The 20290-nt window shown below is 43.2% G+C and overlaps 1 protein-coding gene and 1 long non-coding RNA gene across 4 annotated transcripts; one reads left to right on the forward strand and one right to left on the reverse strand.

Moving 5' to 3' along the window:
* Nucleotides 1–1225: 1225 nt before the first annotated feature.
* On the reverse strand, nt 1226–17928 carry Znf892 (zinc finger protein 892). Of its 3 annotated transcripts, none has more exons than XM_005004515.4 (5): nt 17681–17928; nt 16879–16967; nt 13605–13710; nt 13032–13118; nt 1226–7435 (listed from the first exon to the last, which is right to left on the reverse strand). In XM_005004515.4, exons 1-5 carry the CDS (start codon nt 17697–17699, stop codon nt 6168–6170), a joined length of 1569 nt encoding a protein of 522 aa, XP_005004572.1. In that variant the 5' UTR covers nt 17700–17928; the 3' UTR covers nt 1226–6167. The 3 variants fall into 3 exon arrangements, with proteins under 3 accessions (XP_005004572.1, XP_063086037.1, XP_013009883.1); XM_063229967.1 differs by lacking the exon at nt 17681–17928 and adding an exon at nt 17256–17656; XM_013154429.3 differs by lacking the exon at nt 13032–13118.
* Nucleotides 17929–17962: 34 nt separating this feature from the next.
* LOC134471365 (uncharacterized) lies at nt 17963–19325 on the forward strand. The gene is made up of 2 exons (XR_010040795.1): nt 17963–18181; nt 19085–19325. It is a non-coding gene; the product is annotated as an uncharacterized LOC134471365 (long non-coding RNA).
* The last annotated feature ends 965 nt before the right edge of the window (nt 19326–20290 follow it).

Here is a 20290-nt window from a genome sequence, read left to right on the forward strand (position 1 = left end):
CAAACTTCTGGAAGCAGAATCAAAAGAAAAAGATGATGTAAAGAAGTAATATCAGGCCAGCTGTGGTGGTGTGTGCCTGTAATTCCAGCACTCAAGAGGCAGAGGCAAGGGAATTGTTGCAAGGTGGAGACCAGCCTGCGCTACAAAGTGAGCTCAAAACCAGCCTGAACTGCATAGTGAGACTCTGTCTCAAAAAACCAAAAAAAAAAAAAATTAGTATCAGGAAAGATAAAAGGAACGTAACTATAGCTAAAAAGGAAAATAAAAACATATCACCACCTTTATGATAAAAATACAAACTTTTAGCCAGGCTATAATCCCAACACTTGGGAGGCTGAGGCAGGAAGATTGCCATGAGTTCAAGGCCAGTATGGGCTACAGAGTGAGACCCTGTCTCAAAAACCAGAAATTTCTAAGAACCTTCTTGGGAACCTCTGTGGTGAATTCCAGTCTCCTGCCAAGTGTTACAGTGCACAGCAAGAAGAAAGAGTAGGAGATGAAATGCCAGTGTAGCTGGTATCTAGGATGACCAGTTGTTCCCAGAGAACAGAAGGTCACAAGGCAGCCAGAGATTGCATCCGTGTCAAGGACGATGCGTGAAGGGCAGGGAGTTCCTCCGGGAACAGTAATGGTGACCATGGTGGGCCAGTGAGAAGGACACAGCATTCTTGCAAGGACAAGGACGAGGCAGGGAGCATGGAGGAAACTGGTTTCCCCAGATGCTCCTGGTGCCCCGAAGGTCTCATCTCGCCCTGTGAGTGCCACAGCAGTCACCAACCTAGAGCTCTCAGCTGCGACCAGAAAAAAGTGGGAGTTTCCATTCCAGTCTGGCTCAAAGGGCGGGACAAGGACGGTCGTGGACGTCCTCTAGATCCAATTTATAATTTGTGGGTCCCAACAGAACCTAAAAATGACTGTCAAGAACAAACAGAAAACTCTGATGAGCCCCTAAAGCCATTCAAAATCCTTATACTCAATGAAAAAAAAAAAGCCAGTGTAATACAAGCTTAAGAAGTGAATGCAACTAACATTCAAGGAATTTAAACTTTTGCAGAGGTGAAAAATCACCTCCTTGGGCAAATCCAGGAATTCAGGGATCCTTTCACATTAAAAAATAGGTCAGTGTAACTTACTATATTAATAAAGAAAACTGTGCTTACATTAAAAGACACACTTTACTACTGTTCAAGGAAACTTACTAAAAACACTAAAAAGACTCATTCCATTATTTTCACAGTCACTTTCATTTATTAACCTCCACCACCATAAAGCACACATGGGGGACATCAGTCGTACAATGACTAAACAATACTTAACAGTTGTAGAGCATTTGATAGCTTATAAAGTTTAATTTCATCCATTTTCTACCTAATTCTAATCACTATCTCAAGTAGGGATCACATTTGTTTTTTTTTTTTTTTTTTTTTTGGTGCAGGGGATTGAACTCACAACCTTGTGTTTGCCAAGCAGGCACTTACTCTGCTGAGCTAAACCCCCAGCCCAAGTATCACATTTTTGAAACATAAGGAAACAGATTTGAAAGAAAGAATGAAGTGACTTGTCCCAAATCTCAATTATTTTCCTTTTTTGATGGCTCTCTACATCACATTATATATCAAGTTAAAATAGAAAGCCACCTATAGATAATCAGTAATTGTAAAAAATCCAAAATTGTAAATTAAAATTTCCAGTGGTTTTCAATGTTCTTGGGACAAAGATACAAATAAAAAATACATTAAGGTTTACTTTGTTAGTCATATTTACCTTCTCTCCTGAAGTCTGTAACCCACAAACAATGGTGTTTCCCCAGCTTGAACAGTGTGGCTCCCACCAAGCCAGGTGAAGGAGGCTGTGGCTTCTGCCTACCAAGAGGCAGCTTGTTTTTGGGGAACCAGTGTCCGGTCCCCTTAGTACTCATTTCTGGGTGGCTACAGGTAACCTTTGGTTGGCCCCTCTGGGCTGTACTCAGCACCACCCGATCAGCCACTAGGGTCAAACACAAAGATGCCACGGGAAGGATGGAGTAGTACGGTCTCCTAATCCTCTAGGAACAGCCGAAACTCCTTGAAATTACATATAAAACAGACCTAAGGAGGCTCTAGAAGGGTAAGAGAATGCCCTGGCTGGGCACGTAGGAACCTGAGAAATGCCACAGCGGGGAATGCCTCCCTGCCCCAGGCTGCTTTCCAGGGTGGCTGGCAGTCCAGGAATGCCAACATACACAAGAAACACCCACTCCTTCTACACACACAAGTGATCTGTGGCCCTACCCCACCAAAAGGACTCGAGCGGGAGCCTCCATTTCTTCCTTCCCCAGGCTGGAATGGGCTCAACCCTCCACTCACCCTGGGGCAGTGCCAGAGAAGGCTTTGGGGACAGACAGGTTGTCACACCCCATGCCTGCCTCCTCACCTGGTAGTATCAGTGGAGACCACGTGGGGAGACTGGCTTCCAACTCTGCCCAGAGGACACGTTTCTCCCCGTCACTACTGGTGCTGGTGACTGCCAACAGTCAGGATTTACACCAATGCCCACAGTAATGCGGTCATCCCACCCCACTCCACAGTGTTGGTAGATGCCCTATGGGGAGCAGTCACAGGGTATTTATGTCTCTTCCAGCCAGGGTGGCATCAGCAGAAGCCTGGTGGGGAGCTGTCAATCCCATCCCTGCCCAGCAGTACTGAGAACCCCTATTCTGGACTTTTAACATCAACTTAAGTAATGGAAGGCAGCACCTCCTCTTTCCTAGGAACACTGCAGAGGCCAACAGAAGACCTACATTGGGTACTGAGCCCCACAATACTCCAAATGTCTACATTCCCACTGAAAACCTCTAATCACACCAAGAACCAAGAAAACCTCAAACTGAGCGAAGATAATCCACAGAGGCCAGCAGAGATGGCAGATGTTAGGCTTTGAGGACACAGATTAAAAATAAGTCTCAGAAAAAAATCAAATGGAACTGAAAAATACAAAAACCAAAATGAAACTCAGTGACTGACTTCACAGCACAAAAGCACAGAAAGATGAACCTTCTGTGAAACTGAGAACAGAACAGAAAGCACCCAATGTGAACAACAGGTAATAGTACTGTGGACTGAACCACATCCCCCAAGGTCGTTATGTTGCAGCGCCAGCGTCCAGCGTGACGATATTTAGAGATGGGCTGCTAGGAGATAATTGTGGTTAAAAGCAGTTGTGAACTTGGGGTCTAATCCACCAGGACTGACGGTCTTGTAAGAAGACAGCTTTCTCTCTACACACATAACTAAGGCCATGGGAGAGCACAGTCAAAGGCAAACACCTACAGGTAAGAAAGAGGGCCACACCAGGAGCTGCACCCTGCTGGACCTGACTTTGGATCTGCAGCCTCCACAGCTATGGGGAATACATTTCTGTTGTTTGAGCCATGTAGGGTATGGTACTGTGTTACAACGACCTGTGCAGACTCTGGTCCTGGAAAGTGGTGTACCACTGTAAAAAAAAATACCTAAAAATGTGGACACAGCCTGGGAACTGGATCCTGGGAAGAGGTTAGAGAGCTGTGAAGTGGATCTAGCCATAAAACATGTAAAGGCTTTCTGCTGTGACTCAAAGGCAGTGAAGAGCATGTCACTGGCACTAAGAGGAAAGAGGATTCCTACGACCTTGCAAGGGGCTAGTCTGATCTGTATTCCAGGATTCTGTAAAAGGTGAGAAGTTAGGAAGAAGCACTAAGGATGTGATTGGACAATCATTTAGTCAAGAGAGCTTGGGTGTGGCTTACAGGCTGATCCAGCCACTTCCCTTCAACAGGCCAGATAGCCTTCACCGAGAGCTGCAGAGGCCAGACCACCCTGCAGAGCCCTCGGGGTGAGGCCCCTGGAAGAGCAGAGTCAGAGTCAGAGGCAGGACAGCCAACCCAGTGGGGCCACAGTCAGTGCATCAGACCAAAGGGAATTATTTTAAAATCTTAAGATTTAACCTGCCTGGATGGGCTTTGGGTTATTCCAGGACCATGGCCCATTCTCTCCGATTCCTCTCCTGCGGTGTGGCCATGTCTAACCTATGCCAGGCCCACCACTGACTCTGGAAACGCATTCACTGCTTTCACAGAAGAATTGTGCCTCAAGCTAAATTCCACCTTCTTTTGCACATCCGGGTGACATTTATTTATTTATTTTTTTGTCTTTTTCTTTTTTTATCCGTACTAGGGATCGAACTCATGACCACACACTTGCAAGGCAGGTGCTTATGCCGCTAAGCTAAATCCCCAGCCTGACATTTATATTTTATTTTATTTATTTTTCTGGTACCGGGGGTCGAACTCGTGACTTCATGCTTGCCATGAGCTAAATGCTGCTGAGCTAAATCTCTGGCCCCTGGGTGACATTTAGATTAAACTCTGGACTCTAGACTTCCTGGTGGATGTTGGAATGAGTTAAGACTCTAGAGGTTGTTAGGATGGAATGCATAAATATAGTTTTCATGAAGGAACGTGAATTGGGCAGAGATAAAATGCTTATGCCCTCTGCATCGCAAAAATACCAAGTTCAGCCAACAAGTCCTCTTTCCAGCATGGCACATCCTTTTTCTCTCTCAAGGATTTGGTCACTTATACATATTGTGGTATTATAAAATGAGCTGTGTCTCCCTAAAATACATACGTTGAAGGTCTAATCTCCAATACAGTTGTATTTGAAGTCAGGGCCTTTAGGAGGTAACGAAGGTATGTGAGTCAAAAGGGTCCAAAACCAATAGTAGCCATATAGAAAGAGGCAATAAGTCTTGCTCTTTCCCTGAACCAAGGAAAATTCATGTGAAGACACAACAAGAAGGTATCAGTACACACAGCCATCAGTAAGGTAGGAAAAACCCTAACTAGAAATTCACTCAGAGGGCACCCTAATTTTAGGCTCCCCAACCTCTAGAACTATTGGAAGTAATAGAAATCCCAGTCAGCCTACAGGATTTTGTTGTGGCAGATTAAGCAAATGAAGACACAAATACAATGAAAAAAATGAAGGCTCTGATACTTGGGAGACTGTAATCAAGGGTTGAACAGTTCTGTTACCTGATCCCAGAAGAAAAAAGGGGTGAGGAAAAGCAGGCTGAAAATGTATTTTAAAGAAATGATGGTCTAAAAATTGAAATTTGGCTGAATATACTGATTGAAGCTCAACAAATTTCAAAGACAAATACACTAAAAAAACCTCAAAACACCAACACACATAGAGTTAAACATGAAAATTAAAACCACTACATTCAGTATTATTTCCAGTAATAACTTTCAAAGTTTCAATAAAAATATATATATACATAAAAATGTTATCTGCCTCTATCCATAAGTAAAATGGTGAAAGGCAAAAATTTCAAAGTTTTTTCAAGTTTCTCACAATCTAATATATGTCAGTGTAAGGCTACAATTGAATTTTACTACTAGGTATAAAAAAACCTAATGTATAGTCTAATAGAATTGAGGTAAATTTTTATAAATAAATATTCCCAGTAAATTCAGATAGCTTAAAATAGACTGAACACCTTAAACATCTCTACTTTCCCTTTCTAGGCTGTTAGCTTCCCTGGTAAAGCTACCCTCACAGAAACTGCAACTCACCAACTACTAAATCTAATTTATTCCCAGCTGTGAATATTCAGTTATCCAATTACCTCAACAGCATTTTTTAGTTTCTTTCCCCCAATTCTCTTAGTGTATCCTTTATACCTATCTTTTTTGTGTCCTGTACAGAAGGCTGAAGGACAACTTCTATTTCTCCACTACTCTTGAACCTGGGTAAATTTGTTAGGAATTCTCAATCTCTTATTTCTATATCTTCAAGTTTCCTATGAGAATCACTTGCCTTTTTATAAGCTTATGCCCTCAGCATCATGACTACCAAGTTCAGCCAACAAGTCCGCTTTCCAACATGGCACATCCTTTTTCTCTCTCAAGGATTTGGTCACTTATACATATTGTAGTATTAGAAATAAATTTCCTTTCCCCGGGGAAATTTATAGTGTCCTCCCTTAAGACATTTTAAAAAATGTAAACCTTTCTTTCACAATCTAAGTATGCCCCCCCCATGAACAATGATTTCTGAATAACTTTTTGTGACAATCTTAAATTTCTTTGTAGATTGCACAGCATGTATGGCAAATGCTCTCTGATGATATTCTAAATGTGCCATTTATCCAGTATGAATTCTCTTATGTTGGCCAAAGGTTGAATGCTCACTGAAAGCTTGGCCGTATTCCTTGGTTTTCCCTGTAGCATGAGTTTTCTGATGTTGAGAAAGTGATGAACTCTGGCTGAAGGCTTTTCCACATTCCTTACATGTATAGGGTTTCTCACCAGTGTGAGTTTTCTGATGTTTTGTAAGAGATGAACTCTGGCTGAAAGCTTTCCCACAGTCCTTACACTTATAAGGTTTCTCTCCAGTGTGTGTTCTCTGATGACGGATAAGGGCTGAGCGGTCACTGAAAGCCTTGCCACAATCATTGCATTTATAGGGTTTCTCCCCAGTGTGAGTTCTCTGGTGTTGAGTCAGAGCTGAACAGTAGCCAAAAGCTTTCCCACATTCATTACATTCATAAGGCCTCTCCCCAGTATGAGTTCTCTGGTGCTGAATAAGACCTGAGCGGTCACTAAAGGCTTTGCCACATTCGTTACACTTGTAAGGTTTCTCCCCAGTGTGAATGACCTGATGCTGGGTAAGGAATGTGCTTTGGCTGAAGGCTTTCCCACACTCATTACACTCATAAGGTTTTTCTCCAGTATGAATCCGCTGATGCTGGGTGAGGTATGAACTCTGATTGAAGGCTTTCCCACATTCATTGCACTCATAGGGCTTCTCTCCAGTATGAATTATATGATGCCGAATAAGGGCTGAGCGGTGACTGAAGGCTTTCCCACATTCATGACATTCATAGGGCTTCTCTCCAGTGTGAATTCTCTGGTGCAGAGTAAGGTGTATGCTTTGGCTGAAGGCTTTCCCACATTCACTACATTCATAGGGTTTTTCTCCAGTGTGGATTCTCTGATGCAAGACAAAAGCTGAGTAATAACTAAAGGCCTTCTCACATTCACTGCACTTCCAAGGTTTTTTTCCTGCACAAATTCTCTCATGTCTAATTATTTCTGAGTTTTGCTTTAAGTTCTTTTTAAATGAATCACAATTATGAAGTTTTTCTCTCTGTTGCTGAAAAAGTAATGACCGCCGATTAAAATTTCTTCTAAGTTCATTGCATTGATAACTTTTCTCCCCAGAAAGTTTCTTCTGAGTGACAACTTCTTGTACTGGATGTTTTTCATGGTTTTCTTGCTGATTTTCTAAAGTGTCCTCACATTCACGGGAACTTTCCTTTGGAAATCTTTCTATTAACACCCCAGGGGCTGGCTCTTCAGAAAAGTCCTGCTCTGGCATTAGCTCTCTGCTTTCAGGAACTGTCTCCCAGTCTGAAAGAAGGAAAATTATACAGGCATCATTGCCTACACTGAGAAAAAATAACTGCTGTCACAAAAAAAAATATTACAGAAAAAAGTGCTTACAGGAAACACAAGAACTTTAAAAGTCCTCAAGAATGGCCTTGTAATCTTAAGAGACAATAAAAGAAATGTGACTGGGCAAAGAAGTACAACTGCATAACGGGAGACCTTCTCACAGGCAGCAGGGTAGGAAGAGGGAAGGCCTAACAGAGCAGAACTGAGCAGGGATGGGGTAGGGAAACAGCTGAGAAAACACAGGGTCTGGAAGAGACAAGGCTGGGATCAGAAACAAACAGTCTAGGAATTATCTCCTGTGCCAAGCTCACCAGCGCCTCTCAGAGCAGGGCTCAAGAAAGACCATCTTTAGCTCATCTCCTTGCTTCTATTCTTTTTTCCACTTTATTATGCCCTAATTACTAAGATATTAGTTTTTCAAAATCACCCTTCTAGCAGGGCATGGTGGCACATGCCTATAATCCTAGCACCCTGGAAGCCTAAAACAGGGGATTTGGAGTTCAAGGCAACTCAGCAACTTAATAAGACCCTGAATCAATAAAAAGGCCAAGAATGTAGCCTAGGAAGAAAGTTCCCCAGTAGTACCATATTGAAAAAAGGTATTATGTACAAAAATCTGTGGCAGCCTCAAGATGAGACATACATTATAGATTCACACATTCCATGCGGCCTTGATCTACAAATTTCAATTACCATAACTCACTCTTTCTTTCTTTCTTTTTATTTGGTATTAGGAATCAAACTTAGGACCTCACACTTGCCAGACACTGTGTCACTAAGCTATAGCCCCTGCCTCCAATTATCATAAAGCTTAGTAATTAGGAAACAATTAATAATGGCTTATCATAACCCCATACTCAGCAAACTGGACAGAGTGAAACAGAACCAAATTAAAAATAGAAGCAGAAGCAGAAAAAGCAGAAGAGCAGTGTGCAGGGAAAGAAAGGTCAAGGACCATGTCCTCAGACTGTCCCCAAACTGTTATGAAACCTATCTATCTTGAATCTCAGCTTCCAAGTAAGAGTTTAGGGAAAAAGTCCACTGAAAACCATCTGCATACTTTCAGGATCAGAGGGCAGCACGGTTTGGATATAACTTGAGTGTGTCCCCCGCAGGCCCCATGTGCTGCAAGCCTGGTGACCTAATGTAGCTGTGTGGAGGCAGTGGAAGCTTTAAAGGGTGGGGACCAGCAGAAGGTAATACGTGGCACAGAGGAGCCACCCATGCCAGGGATCCACACTGGTCTCACCGAGTGAGTACGTTCTTGTGAGAAAGGTTGTCATAAAGTGCAGCTACCCAGTGAGCCGGTGCCTCCTCCACACAACCATTTCCTACTCTGTTTCTCTGCCTCACTGTGATGAACCAAGTGGACCCTCACCAGGGCTCAGCAGACCTGGAGCCAGGCTTCAGGTTAGTGTTTACTTTTTTATTTTACGAAAAAAAGTTCATAATGAAACAATAAAAGAATAACAACAGTTACTACTCCATGTATTATTATCTTCAAATATTATCTCAGGATACAAGACATGAAACAGAATGATTCTTACCAAAAAAAAGAGAGAAACAGATAATAACACAAAATTTTCTTCTCCATGGAGGAATAAACTAATAGTACAAATGAAACTGATTAGCATATATGTAAAATATTTTTAAAATAATGGAATATGTAATTTGGGGAAGTATTTGAACTTTTTTCTAAATCTTATTTCTATTTTGCTTTTGTGTGTGTGTGTGTGTGTGTGTGTGTGTGTGTGTGTGTGTATTCTCATATAAGAGAAATCATGATATCTGGACTTACTTATTTCACTTAACATTATGTTCTTAAAATTCCAGAACTATGTGCTAAATGAAATTTCTAATTTTTTAAACTTTTTTTAAGTTTTTTTTTTCTGTTATTGGGATTGAACTCATGACTGTGCGGTTGCAAGGCAGACACTTATGCAGCTGAGCTAAATTGCCAGGCCCTACATAAAACTATTAAGTATTGAGTCTCAGATATTTGTATGCCAACAGAGAACAGACTAATACGGATGGTCTTTCATATCCAAGCATGTCTAAGTGAAATGAACCAGTGCAATTCAATGTTATAAACTGAATCATATTCAGGAAAGTACCTAGAACTTAAGGATAAATAGGTAGAAAAGGTTAAGGCAAACTGACCTCCAGCTAAGAGGAGCAAAAAATTAAATTTCCAAGTATTTGTGGAGAATACATGGGGAATAAGGAAATTAAGAAGCTTGCTATCTGGTGTTAAGGGTCAAAATGAATAGAGAATGCAAAAAGTTTAGGCAGGTAACTGTCATGGTTTATGTTGGTGGCCCCCAGGCCTCATGCATTTGCATTGTGCATTTGTTATTAGTTCATTGTCTAGTGCTTGGATTAGGGGTGTGAGTACTACACTAGCCTAGAGGTGGAGCCAGGATGTAATGTAATGGCAGGAAGAAGGTGTCTCACTCTTTTGCTGGTTTCTGCCTTGCTGTTTGCAGCTGCTATGAACTACGGCTCCGCCATGCCAGCCTGCCTTGGAGCCAACTGAGTATGGACTGAAGCCTCCAAAACTGTAAGAAATAAACCTTTTCTTTCTCAACTTTCGGCATCAGGTATTTTGTCTCAGCAACAAGTAAAAAGTAACTAAGACAGAATTTGGTACCAGGATTGGGGTCGTTTGCTGTGACTATACCTGACCATGTTTTTTGAGAGGCTTTGAAAATGGCTTGTGAGCAGAGTTTGGAAAGGTTCGGACATGTCGCCTGGATGCATAGAGCTGGAGCAGCTTAAGCTGTTCTGTAGTGGAGATTTTGGTTAGAGCTCATGAGATCAGAACACTGATAGAAAGCCTGATGGTAAAAACCAGGCTTGGGAGGTTTCTGCTGGGAAGAAGGACTGCATTGGTTGTTGGACTCCCCATGATGTGTGTTATGGCTTGGCAGAAAGTTTGTCTACATTTTGTTCATGTCTCAGACTGAGACAAAGGGCAATGGACTGATTAATCTGGAAAAGGAAATTACAAGCAGTCGATTGTTGAGGCTGTGGCATGGCTATTGTTCTGGACTTTTAGCCAGCTTTATGTTGCAAATCAAGAGCAAAGAGCCCAGTAGGATAATTTACAACTCTGTGAATTTGGCCAGAATGAAAATTCCAGGAACACTGTGGATTATAAAGACAGAGTTGAGACTTTGATTGCTGAGGAGAAACAGAAAGATAAGAAAGATGGCCCTGGAGCATCCCAGAAAGCAGGTCCCCACCCTGTGCAGCCTCAAAACTGCAAAAGTGAAAGACTTTGCTTAGAGGAGAAAGCTGTAGAGCACCATGCTCCAGAATGGTGACAGAGGCCACATGAGGTTCCAGAATGGCAGAAACATAGAGAAGCTTTTCCTCACAATCAGGTAAATACAGCCCAATGATCCAAGCAACTGACCCCTACAGCCAAGAGAGAGAAAAGCCTGACTACTGCTCCAGCTGGCAGCAAACCTTGGTGGCATCCACATGGTGCTGATTTTAGGTGCAAGGAAAATGCACAAATTCTGAGGGTAAGATGGCTTCTACCTCAATTGCAAAGGGCCTGGGAGGCCAAGCAGTGTGCCCCTGAGAGGGCAATTTGTAAAGAGATAAGGGTGAAACCAAAGGTGCAGTGGAGACCCCAGACATTTGGGAAAGCCAGGAACATGGATCATCCAAGGAAAGCTGCAAAAAGCGAGCAGAGAGCGTTTAAGAGAGAAGCTGTAGGAGCTGAAATCCCTGGAAGTAATCACCCAAGCCTTTTGGAGTTTGCAACCAGATTGCTTCAGATGCTGAGCATGGAACTCTAGGACTTACAGTTCCTCCTGCTGGATGTTGGACTTGCTTTGTTTTCAATGCGTTATATTCCCGTGTTTGTAACTTTTGGAATGGTAATGCTTATCTTGTGCTTTTGCATTTCAGAAATGTTTAACCTTGTGTCATTTGTACACGGGGTTATAGTTAAGAGTTTGTCATAGATCTTGAAGGAGACTTGGAACTTGGACTTTTCAGCAATGCTGAAACTGTTATGACTTTGCAACTCTTAGAGATGGATTAAATGTCTTTTGTATATAGAATGTACAGGGGTGAAATGTCACAGTTTATGTTGGTGGCCCTAGGCCTCATGCATTTGCCTTGTGCATTTGTGATTGGTTCATTGTCTAGTGCTTGAATTCGGGATGTGAGTGCTACACTGGCCTTGGAGTGGAGCCAGGATGTAGGAAGAAGGTGTGTCTCTCTCTTTTGCCAGTTTCTGCCTTTCTGTTTGGAGCTGCCATGAACTGCGGCCCCACCATGCCAGCCTGCCTTGGAGCCAACTGAGTATGGACTGAAACCTCCAAAACTGTAAGAAATAAACCTTTCCTTTCCAGACTTTTGGCATCAGGTATTTTGTCTCAGTGACAAATAAAAAAGTAGCTAAGACAGTAGCTTAGGAAAGACCTTGAAATTAAGTAGAGAAAAACAGCACTAGCAGAGCAAGCCCTTAACTGAGGAATGGAGCAACACTGCCGCCTCTGTTACATAAGGCTCTAACAGAACACAGCACAATTTTCTAGGAGTCTATTGCACTAACCAGTTGACAGAAGTAAGAGGGTCAAATCCATGACACCTTTTCCCCCCAAAAAGTTACCAATATTTAATTAATAGCATTCTGTTCTAAACAATATCCTTAACTACGTCACTTAATCTTCAGCACAACTCTGAGTTAAGATTCATTATTATTCCCATTTTTTTTTCTTTTTCCTTTTTATCGGTACCAGGGATCAAACTCACGACTGCCTGCTTTCAAGGCAGGTGCTTATGCCACTGAGCTAAACCCCCAGCCCCCATTATTCCCATTTTATAGCTAGAAAATCTAAGAAAGGTAGGATAAGTCGCTTGTTAAACATAACAGAGCTAGTGAGTAGCTAAGACAGGTTTTCAACCCAGGAAAACTGACTCCAAAGTCTGTTTTTTATTTTGGGGGGTTTGGGGAGGGGTTGGGGTGGTATTATCAGGAATCAAAACTCAGAACCTTATGCTTGCCAGAAAGGCACTGGGCCACTGAACTATCTCCCCGGCCCAAAGGCTGTTTTTTTTTTTTTTTGTACCAGGGATTAAATTTACAACCTTGCACTTGCCAGGCAAAAAGTCTGTATTCTTAACCACACGCTCTGCTATGCTGTCTCTGGCTGGAGACGGAAAATCCAGGTATCAGTGTATAGTCACTGGTCCGACATTCAAAAAATAGCATTTATCCTGCAGAGATTAACTAGCACATGCAAAAAGATCTGGTTGAGAGCCTTATATCCAAGCAAATTGTTAGCTATTACAATTTTGAGTTCATCTTATTTGGGAAAAGAAATGGCTTGAAAGGGTTTAAAGTTACTTACCATCAAAAAATAATATTCTAATTTTATAAAGAGATCATCAAGCACAGAGCTGGAGCAAAGCCCGGGGAACCTGCACACCACTTCCTGGTTCCCGTGGGTAGGAGATCTGCAAAGGCTTCACTGTGAGCACAGCCACAGCTACCTAGGTTTGGTTTACACTGTCCCCAACACTCACTCACCTGGACTGATGGCTTTTGAGACTTCTCTCTCCAGCTCTTCCCCATGTTCCAAATGAGATATAACATCGGGTTTGGAAATTGGAAGCCCTGTTCATGGGGAAAACAACAGGAGTCTGGCAAAGAGCTCTGTGCTAGCTCCTTGGTCTTAAGAGAAGACAGTATGAGAGACAGAATCAGTTCCCCAAATGTGCTCAGAAGGAGGTAGGAAGGTTGATATGGGTTCATCTGAGCTCCAGATAACCAAATCACTTGTTTTTACCTCTCCCTGTTGAGAGAATAAGCAACCATTCTTTTAAGAATAGTTTTCACCAGAACTTCGTTTTGACATCTGTGGTCATGGGACAAAAAATGATGCTACATGAAAGGCGCCCACCATTAATCTACCTGCCTTGCTGCCTCAAGAGGTGCTAAAAATATCCCAAAACCAAAAGCAGAAACTGCCTGTCTCAGGCCTTACAGAAATTACAAGTATTTGAATCCAAGTACTTCAGCGCACATACAGACATGTAGGAGCTGAGGAAGCAAAGGTACCAGTCTGGATAGATTCTCAGGGGACAGCAGAGCCATTCTTACCCAGCAAGACCAGATTCCTCGGCTTCCTGGGCACATCTCCCTGAGGAGGGTCCAGCTGCCCCCACTGGGTGAGAGTCGCAGTCATGTCCCTGATCATCAAAGGTTTCTGCAAAACATAACACACTGGTGCTCAGCAAAGGGCCTCCTTCTGGAGGCCTCTGCCAAGAAGTAAACCTGACAGCATAGGAGAAGGAAGACAGGAAGGATGGAAGGGCAGGACAACATGACTTTGTCCGTCCTCCTGGCATGTGTGGTCCACGCTCTCACTCTCCATGCATCAGCTGCATACTACCTGCAAGGAGGAGGGAAAGGACCTGTGAAGGCAAACCCAAAGGTTCCAAGGTCTTCACTTATGTATCAATAAATTAAGATTATACAACTGTAGGTCTTCTTAATGCTTATACACTGGAAAAGGGAGAAAATTGTAAATTAAATATTTTCTTTATAGGATGGTTGTTGAAATATAAGGAGTTCATGAAATATTAAGCATTTTTCTCTCTAGCTCTTTCAGAATAAAATCAATTATACATATATACATATATATATATATATATATACATACACACAACATTAAAAATTGAGATTTTTGCACATTTGCCACAGAATATGGATTTACTCAAGCCTGAATTTATTTATTTATTTATTTTTTGCGGTACTGGGGATCGAACTCACAACCTCATGCTTGCCAGGCAGGCACTTATGCCACTGAGCTAAATCCCCAGCCTTCAAGCCTGAATTATTATGAGAGTACCCAAATGCTTTTGCATTTCTCACAATGGCCCTCATGGACCTGACTCCTCATCTACCTTCTACTTCTTTGCACACTCCTCCTCCTCTACTTCCTGTGCTCAGGTGGGAAGTCTTTTTCAGCTGTTGAAATACGTACCCTGTTCCCTTGTTCTGCTTTATACGTGTGGCTTCCTGTTCTGGAAACTTCTTTGCACTGCCCCCGCCTCTTAGCATCTGAGTGCTACGCTCACCTCAGACCTCAGCTCAGGTTCACCTCTTCAGGGAAAAATTTCTGGACTCTAGCTGTAGCACCCTCTTCCTTCTTTCCCTCTGGGGGGAAAAATGGAGGAGGTACAGGGAGGTACAGGGACCTCATGATTAACAACTGTCTGTTCCATAGACAGGAAGCTCCACAGAGCAGAGGCCACGTCTGTTCTTACTTACTAAAGAACTGGGCACATGCAAAGTCTCCATGAATTATTTTTGAATAGCTCAAGGAAGGAAGAAACAAATTAGTAAGAATACACATATGTATTTAACATATATATATATATACCTTACATGTGCACAGGAAAAGAAGAGGAGAACCAAGCAGAATCGTATCAAACACTGAAAACAGCACAGAAGTGCTAATCTTGACCTACATGACAGACACAAAGTTGTTTGTCTACTAAAGTGTGGGAGGAAGTAGCAAACAGAGAAAATGTGCCTTTGAATCTATTTACTTCTAGCAAGACAAATTTCTTCTAATCTAGTAATTTTTTCTGATCTATTTAAGTAATTTCCTTACGACTATAATTTGACAAATATAGTAAAAACAGTCCCTGGGCTGCCAGCATATGAGTAAGTCTCCCCCTCTTTGAACTACCACTTTTGTCACAGGTCCCTGAACACAAAGTCGTGCCTCACTTAACAACTGATACATGATTCAAGAAATGTGTCATTGGCAAGTTTATCCTGGAGCAAACATTGTAGAGTGTATTTAAACACACATGTGAAATTACTAGGCAATAGAGTAGTACTGGACAACCCTTATACATGTGGTCTGCTGTGGCCTGAAAGGTCTTCATGTGCTGACTGTATATATATATCAGTTAATTATCTGCATTCTAATATATATGATCTCTCTCAAAAACTGATAAAGCAATACACACAATTAAATAAAGTTAAAAGAACTACCTACTTTGGAAATCTGATCTCCAAAACAGAATCTTTAACAGGACACTTGAAGCATGAAATTACTATACTTTTTATATTTACGGTATCGAAACTGCATTTGCCTCAGGTGGGATCAATACAAGCAATATAACATGTTCAGCCTTCCTCCTTCACAGACGGTACCAACACCAAAAAGACTAGCTGGATGTCCCTTCAGGCTTCAGTCCTCTCAGCAATCAAAACTCATTTACAGGTGTATGTACTGAAGCTGGCCAGCACTTACTACTGACTTTCTTTCCACTATTCCCTCTGAAAGTGACTGGGTTACAGACCAAAATCAACACTGGCATTTTTCTCCCAGGGTTTTTTTTTTTTTTTTTTTTTTTTGTCCTTTTCTTTTTTATCGGTACCGGGGATCGAACTCATGACTACCTGCTTGCAAGGCAGGTGCTTATGCCACTGAGCTAAATCCTCAGCCCCTCTCCCAGGGTTTTACACAGATCATTAGTACCTGCATGCCTGAGGTCTGACCTGACTCACACAAGTAATCTCAGCCCCTGACCAAAGGGATTACACCTCTCCCAGTGTCCCAGTCAGATCCTACCAAGGCACCTCTGCTAACATTCTGTCTTCAATCAGTCACCTCATGTTTCATCTTGCTGAGCCTCTAAAAACTTTCACGGGCCCTATGTGCCTTCAGCATAAGATTCGATGTGGAGTTCTGTGACGTGGCCAGCCACATTCAAGTTTCCCCCGTTATCCTCTGGCTTGTCTCCTCTGGGTCCCACCCTGCCACAGTGACTGACACCTCTTCATGACCTCCAACTCTCTTTTGACTTCAAGACTCACTCTTTCTTTTTTATTGTTCCATTTTTCTTTGCCAAAGATGTCTTCTCTCTTGGACTATTTCTCTTCTTCAACTATGTACTCTCTCTAGCTTTTCAAAGGTTTCATCTCAAGCTTTTCCCAAATACCCTAGATGATGGAAAACCTCCTCTAGGGCCTTTGATGACTTGCTCATACCAGTTATCTCTGCATTAAAATATATGTATTTCTCCATGTTGTTTAACTATTTTTATTTATCTATATCTCATTGCCTCAAGAAACCTCAAGACAGGGAAAGGCTGTTATAACTTTATAACTCCCCCAAGACCTCAAACAGTACAAAGCAGTCAGTAAGTGTGCAGCAAGCACTCGTCAGGTGGAGAAGCAGCTTGCTGAGAAGGAAAGTTCTGTTGAAGTGAGGGGCATTTTCTGTGAAGTTCCTCATTCATCATTTACCAGAATGAATCCAACAGCCTAAGAATCAAGGCAGGACAGTTTCTTAGTAATGGAAGGAAACATACCATGCTGAGAACTTAAGAAAAAAATGAAAAAAGAAACTTACCTGGGTCCCAGTGCTCGATGGCCCATCAGTCATGCCATTTTCTTTTGCCTTTTCAGCACCAGGAAGGTCTGAGTTCTCAGAAAGTGATCCTACAAGTAGAGACAGGAGCTGTGACAATGACTCTGGGCTCGGAGTAAACCAGCAGAAACTGTCAAGAACCAGCTCCTTCATCTAAGAGTCACCACAGCAGGCCATAGGGCAATCCTAGAAATTCCTTGCCACAAAACAGCTGTGACTCTTGCTGCTTCTAATTCCTCTTTTGCCCTCTTCTGCCCTTAAACTCCTGCGAATCTGGATGCACAAACTAAATGCATACTTCTATCACTTACTGGCTGTGTAGCCAAAACAATGCTCAGTCTCTGTGTGTCAATCAGTACCTCAAATAATGATTTGTCTCCGTTGTATTCCATGCTCAAAGGATAAAAGGGACTAAAAGAGAATACTGGCTTTTCCATACAATGCTAGCTGTCTCAGAAAAGTAATGGAATGGTGGACTCCTACCCCCAAAACCCACTCCTACAATAGCAAAAAACAAAAAACAAAAAAAACAAAAACAACAACAAAAAAACCCAAAACCCTATCAGGTTTACTGATCTGGGGGCCAGGGAGGCATCTGTTACTCTAGGCCAGCTGGACAGCGGGGACTGCGAGCTGTCCCTCGAGCCGCGGTGTGAGACCCGCCGCAGGAAGCGGCTCTCTCGGGTGAGTACGTGATGCTGTTTCTGCCTAGCTACTGCCTGCCCAGCCCGAGGCAGCCTCTCTTCCCGCCTGCGCTCCCGCGGGCACCCAGCAGGATCCTCACCTCCGCCCCCAGGATCCATCGCGACTCCCTCCTGCGCCCAGGGCCCGGGCGATTGCACGGGTCCACCAAGAGTCCGGGAACGTGCGCCCCCTGCCGAGGCCCTCCGCCGCCCTCCTTCGGGGCACGCAGACTCACTAGGCTCGGCACTCAGCCCTCCTCCAGCCCGGGACCCAGGCCCTGTGACAATGGCAACCAAGAGCGGGAGGGGCCGAGAGGCCCCTGCTGAGCTTCAAGTTGAACTACATTTCCCAGAATGCTTCGCTGGGCGCGCCTCTCTCCCGGTGCTTCCCAGAGGCCCCCGCGGCGCGTCTGTGGGTTTCCATTCGCCTGCCGGAGCACGCAGTGCGTTTGTCTGCCCCTGGCTCTTGAACGGCAGCCTCTCTCTGCGCTGGGGCCGTCGCTGGTCGCCTCTCACCTGGGACATTCGTTCTCCTCTCCTGCAGCCCCGGAAAGGGGGCTGTTTAGCCACGCAAACTTCTCGTCTTAGCCGCTCAGCTTCTTGTAAGAGAATGTGCTTGAGTGCCCTCCCCTACCCCAGCCACCTTTGCCTTTCCGCTGTCTTTGCAATAATTAGGTTCACTGAGCCTGAGACAAAAGATTACAGTTTACTTTGAGTGAGCAGGTATGTTTGGGCTAGGCTGCCCTTTTGAATCAGGAAAGGTGAAAATGACCTTGATGTGATAGCTCGGACCCCGAAATAAAACCCAAGGAAAAAAGAAATTAAAATTTGGGGAGCAAAGGCTTTATTTTAGGCCAGGCCTGGCGACACAGCCTCCAGGAGCCAATATGGAGACTGCGCGCCTTATAGCTAAAAAGGTTGGGTTTTAAGGCTGAAAACGACAGGAATGTTGCGAACTTTGACCCAGTTTGATAACTTCCTTGTAGGTAAATGTTTCTTAAGGACAGCACATTGTATTGCAGATAGGCTGAAGGGGCGTGCAGGGGGGGGGTTGTTACAAGAAACTGAAACTTAAAGCTTTTATGGGAAATGGAGACTTAACCTAAAAAGAATGGGGAGGGAGAGGGATTTACAAGGAGCTGAAACTTAAGTCTTTACTGGAGATGGAATTTTAATATCTATTGAAACGGTGCATACAGAACAGAAAGGAGGCGCATTGATTAGAACTAGGTTACAACACTTGACACAGAAGTTGCCAGATCCCAAGGAAAACCTGTAAGGACCTGATGATCCCGGGAGACAGGAACCCGAAAAGTCATTTCCAGCTTCCTGCGAGCACTGGGAGTTAGTGGCACAGAGTGTGCTTGCTTGCCTTAATACAGTCAAATCATCAAGGTGTTGTCCAGTTTCTCAAGAAAGAAAATTTCATTAGCATAAGTGTATTGCTTGAATAGAAGCCACAAGGTCCAATTGCCCTTTCTTCAATAGGCTCCCTCTATTTTTAGCTGGACCTGACACACGCGGCTGGATTTCATCACTCATTATTCCTGCCTCTTGCCAAGAGGCTGAAAGCAATAGTACTTCCTTGAGAGAAGGGAGATCTTTCCTTTGGCACCTTCCTCCCTGCTGGATGAATCACAGACAAGAAGCCATGGACCGGGTTAACACTTAAGGAACAGCAAACAGGACAGAAGAAACCGAGCCCCTGACAGTTTATTGGAACAGAATTTGGGCCTCAACACCAAAGAGATACAAACTTTTAATTTGTATGAGTCATTTGGAGTTTGTACTACATAGAAAGTCACACTAGGGGCTGGGGATTTAGCTCAGTGGCATAAGCACCTGCCTTGCAAGCAGATGATCGTGAGTTTTCTCGGTACCGGTAAAAAGAAAGAAAGAAAAAATGAAAAATAAAAAAAAGAAAGTCACACTAATTTAACTGCCCTGTGAATTGAGTCCAAGAAAGGGTCTGTGGTGGAAAAAAGCCAGGCCCCCTCAAGAGCACCTCCTCACCCTTCCATTAGCAGATGCTAAGAGATGGGCAGTTTTCCTTCAGAAGATGTGTTTGGAAGACACTCCAGCTGATCTCTCTGGAACACCAGGCCATGTCTTTTTTTTTTTTTTCCTTGTTCCTAGCCATAAACATCTCCATCACAGAAGTCCTTTTCTTTTGTTACCAAACCAAATTTCCAGTTCTCAGTCCTCATCTCACAACATGTTTATAGCAGGTGAGACAACTTGACTACTCCTTTGCACCTTGAAACTGGTTTTCCTCTTTGACTATTACTTGAACTGTGGTACCACATGAAGGCGTGAGGATAAGCAGTAAGTTAGAGGTGCTCAAACCTAAATATCTTTGACAAAAGCATTTTGGGACTGTGGATATCTCTTGTCTGGCTGAAGCTCCTCTATCTTCTAAAACCTGTTTGGCCTAGTGTTGCTGATTCTGGACTATAACACTTTCCCACATTTGCTGCAATTGTAGGAATTTTCTCCATTGTGCATTCTCTTAATATTGAATAAGCTGTCCTTTCTGGAGAGAGGCTTTCCTTTGTTTAGTGCTTGTCTCCACCATGATTTTTCTGATTCTGATATAGGAGATCATCCCATACTCATCAAATCCAAAAGGAGTCTTCAGTATGTGTTCTGCTGTGATGAATGGGAGATCAGTGGTCAAACACAACTTTGCCTGTCACCCTAGCTGGTCTGTG

The sequence above is a fragment of the Cavia porcellus genome, unplaced genomic scaffold (genome assembly GCF_034190915.1).
Source record: "Cavia porcellus strain 051 isolate PalLab524CR breed Dunkin Hartley unplaced genomic scaffold, mCavPor4.1 scaffold_18, whole genome shotgun sequence".
Taxonomy (NCBI): Eukaryota; Metazoa; Chordata; class Mammalia; order Rodentia; family Caviidae; genus Cavia; species Cavia porcellus.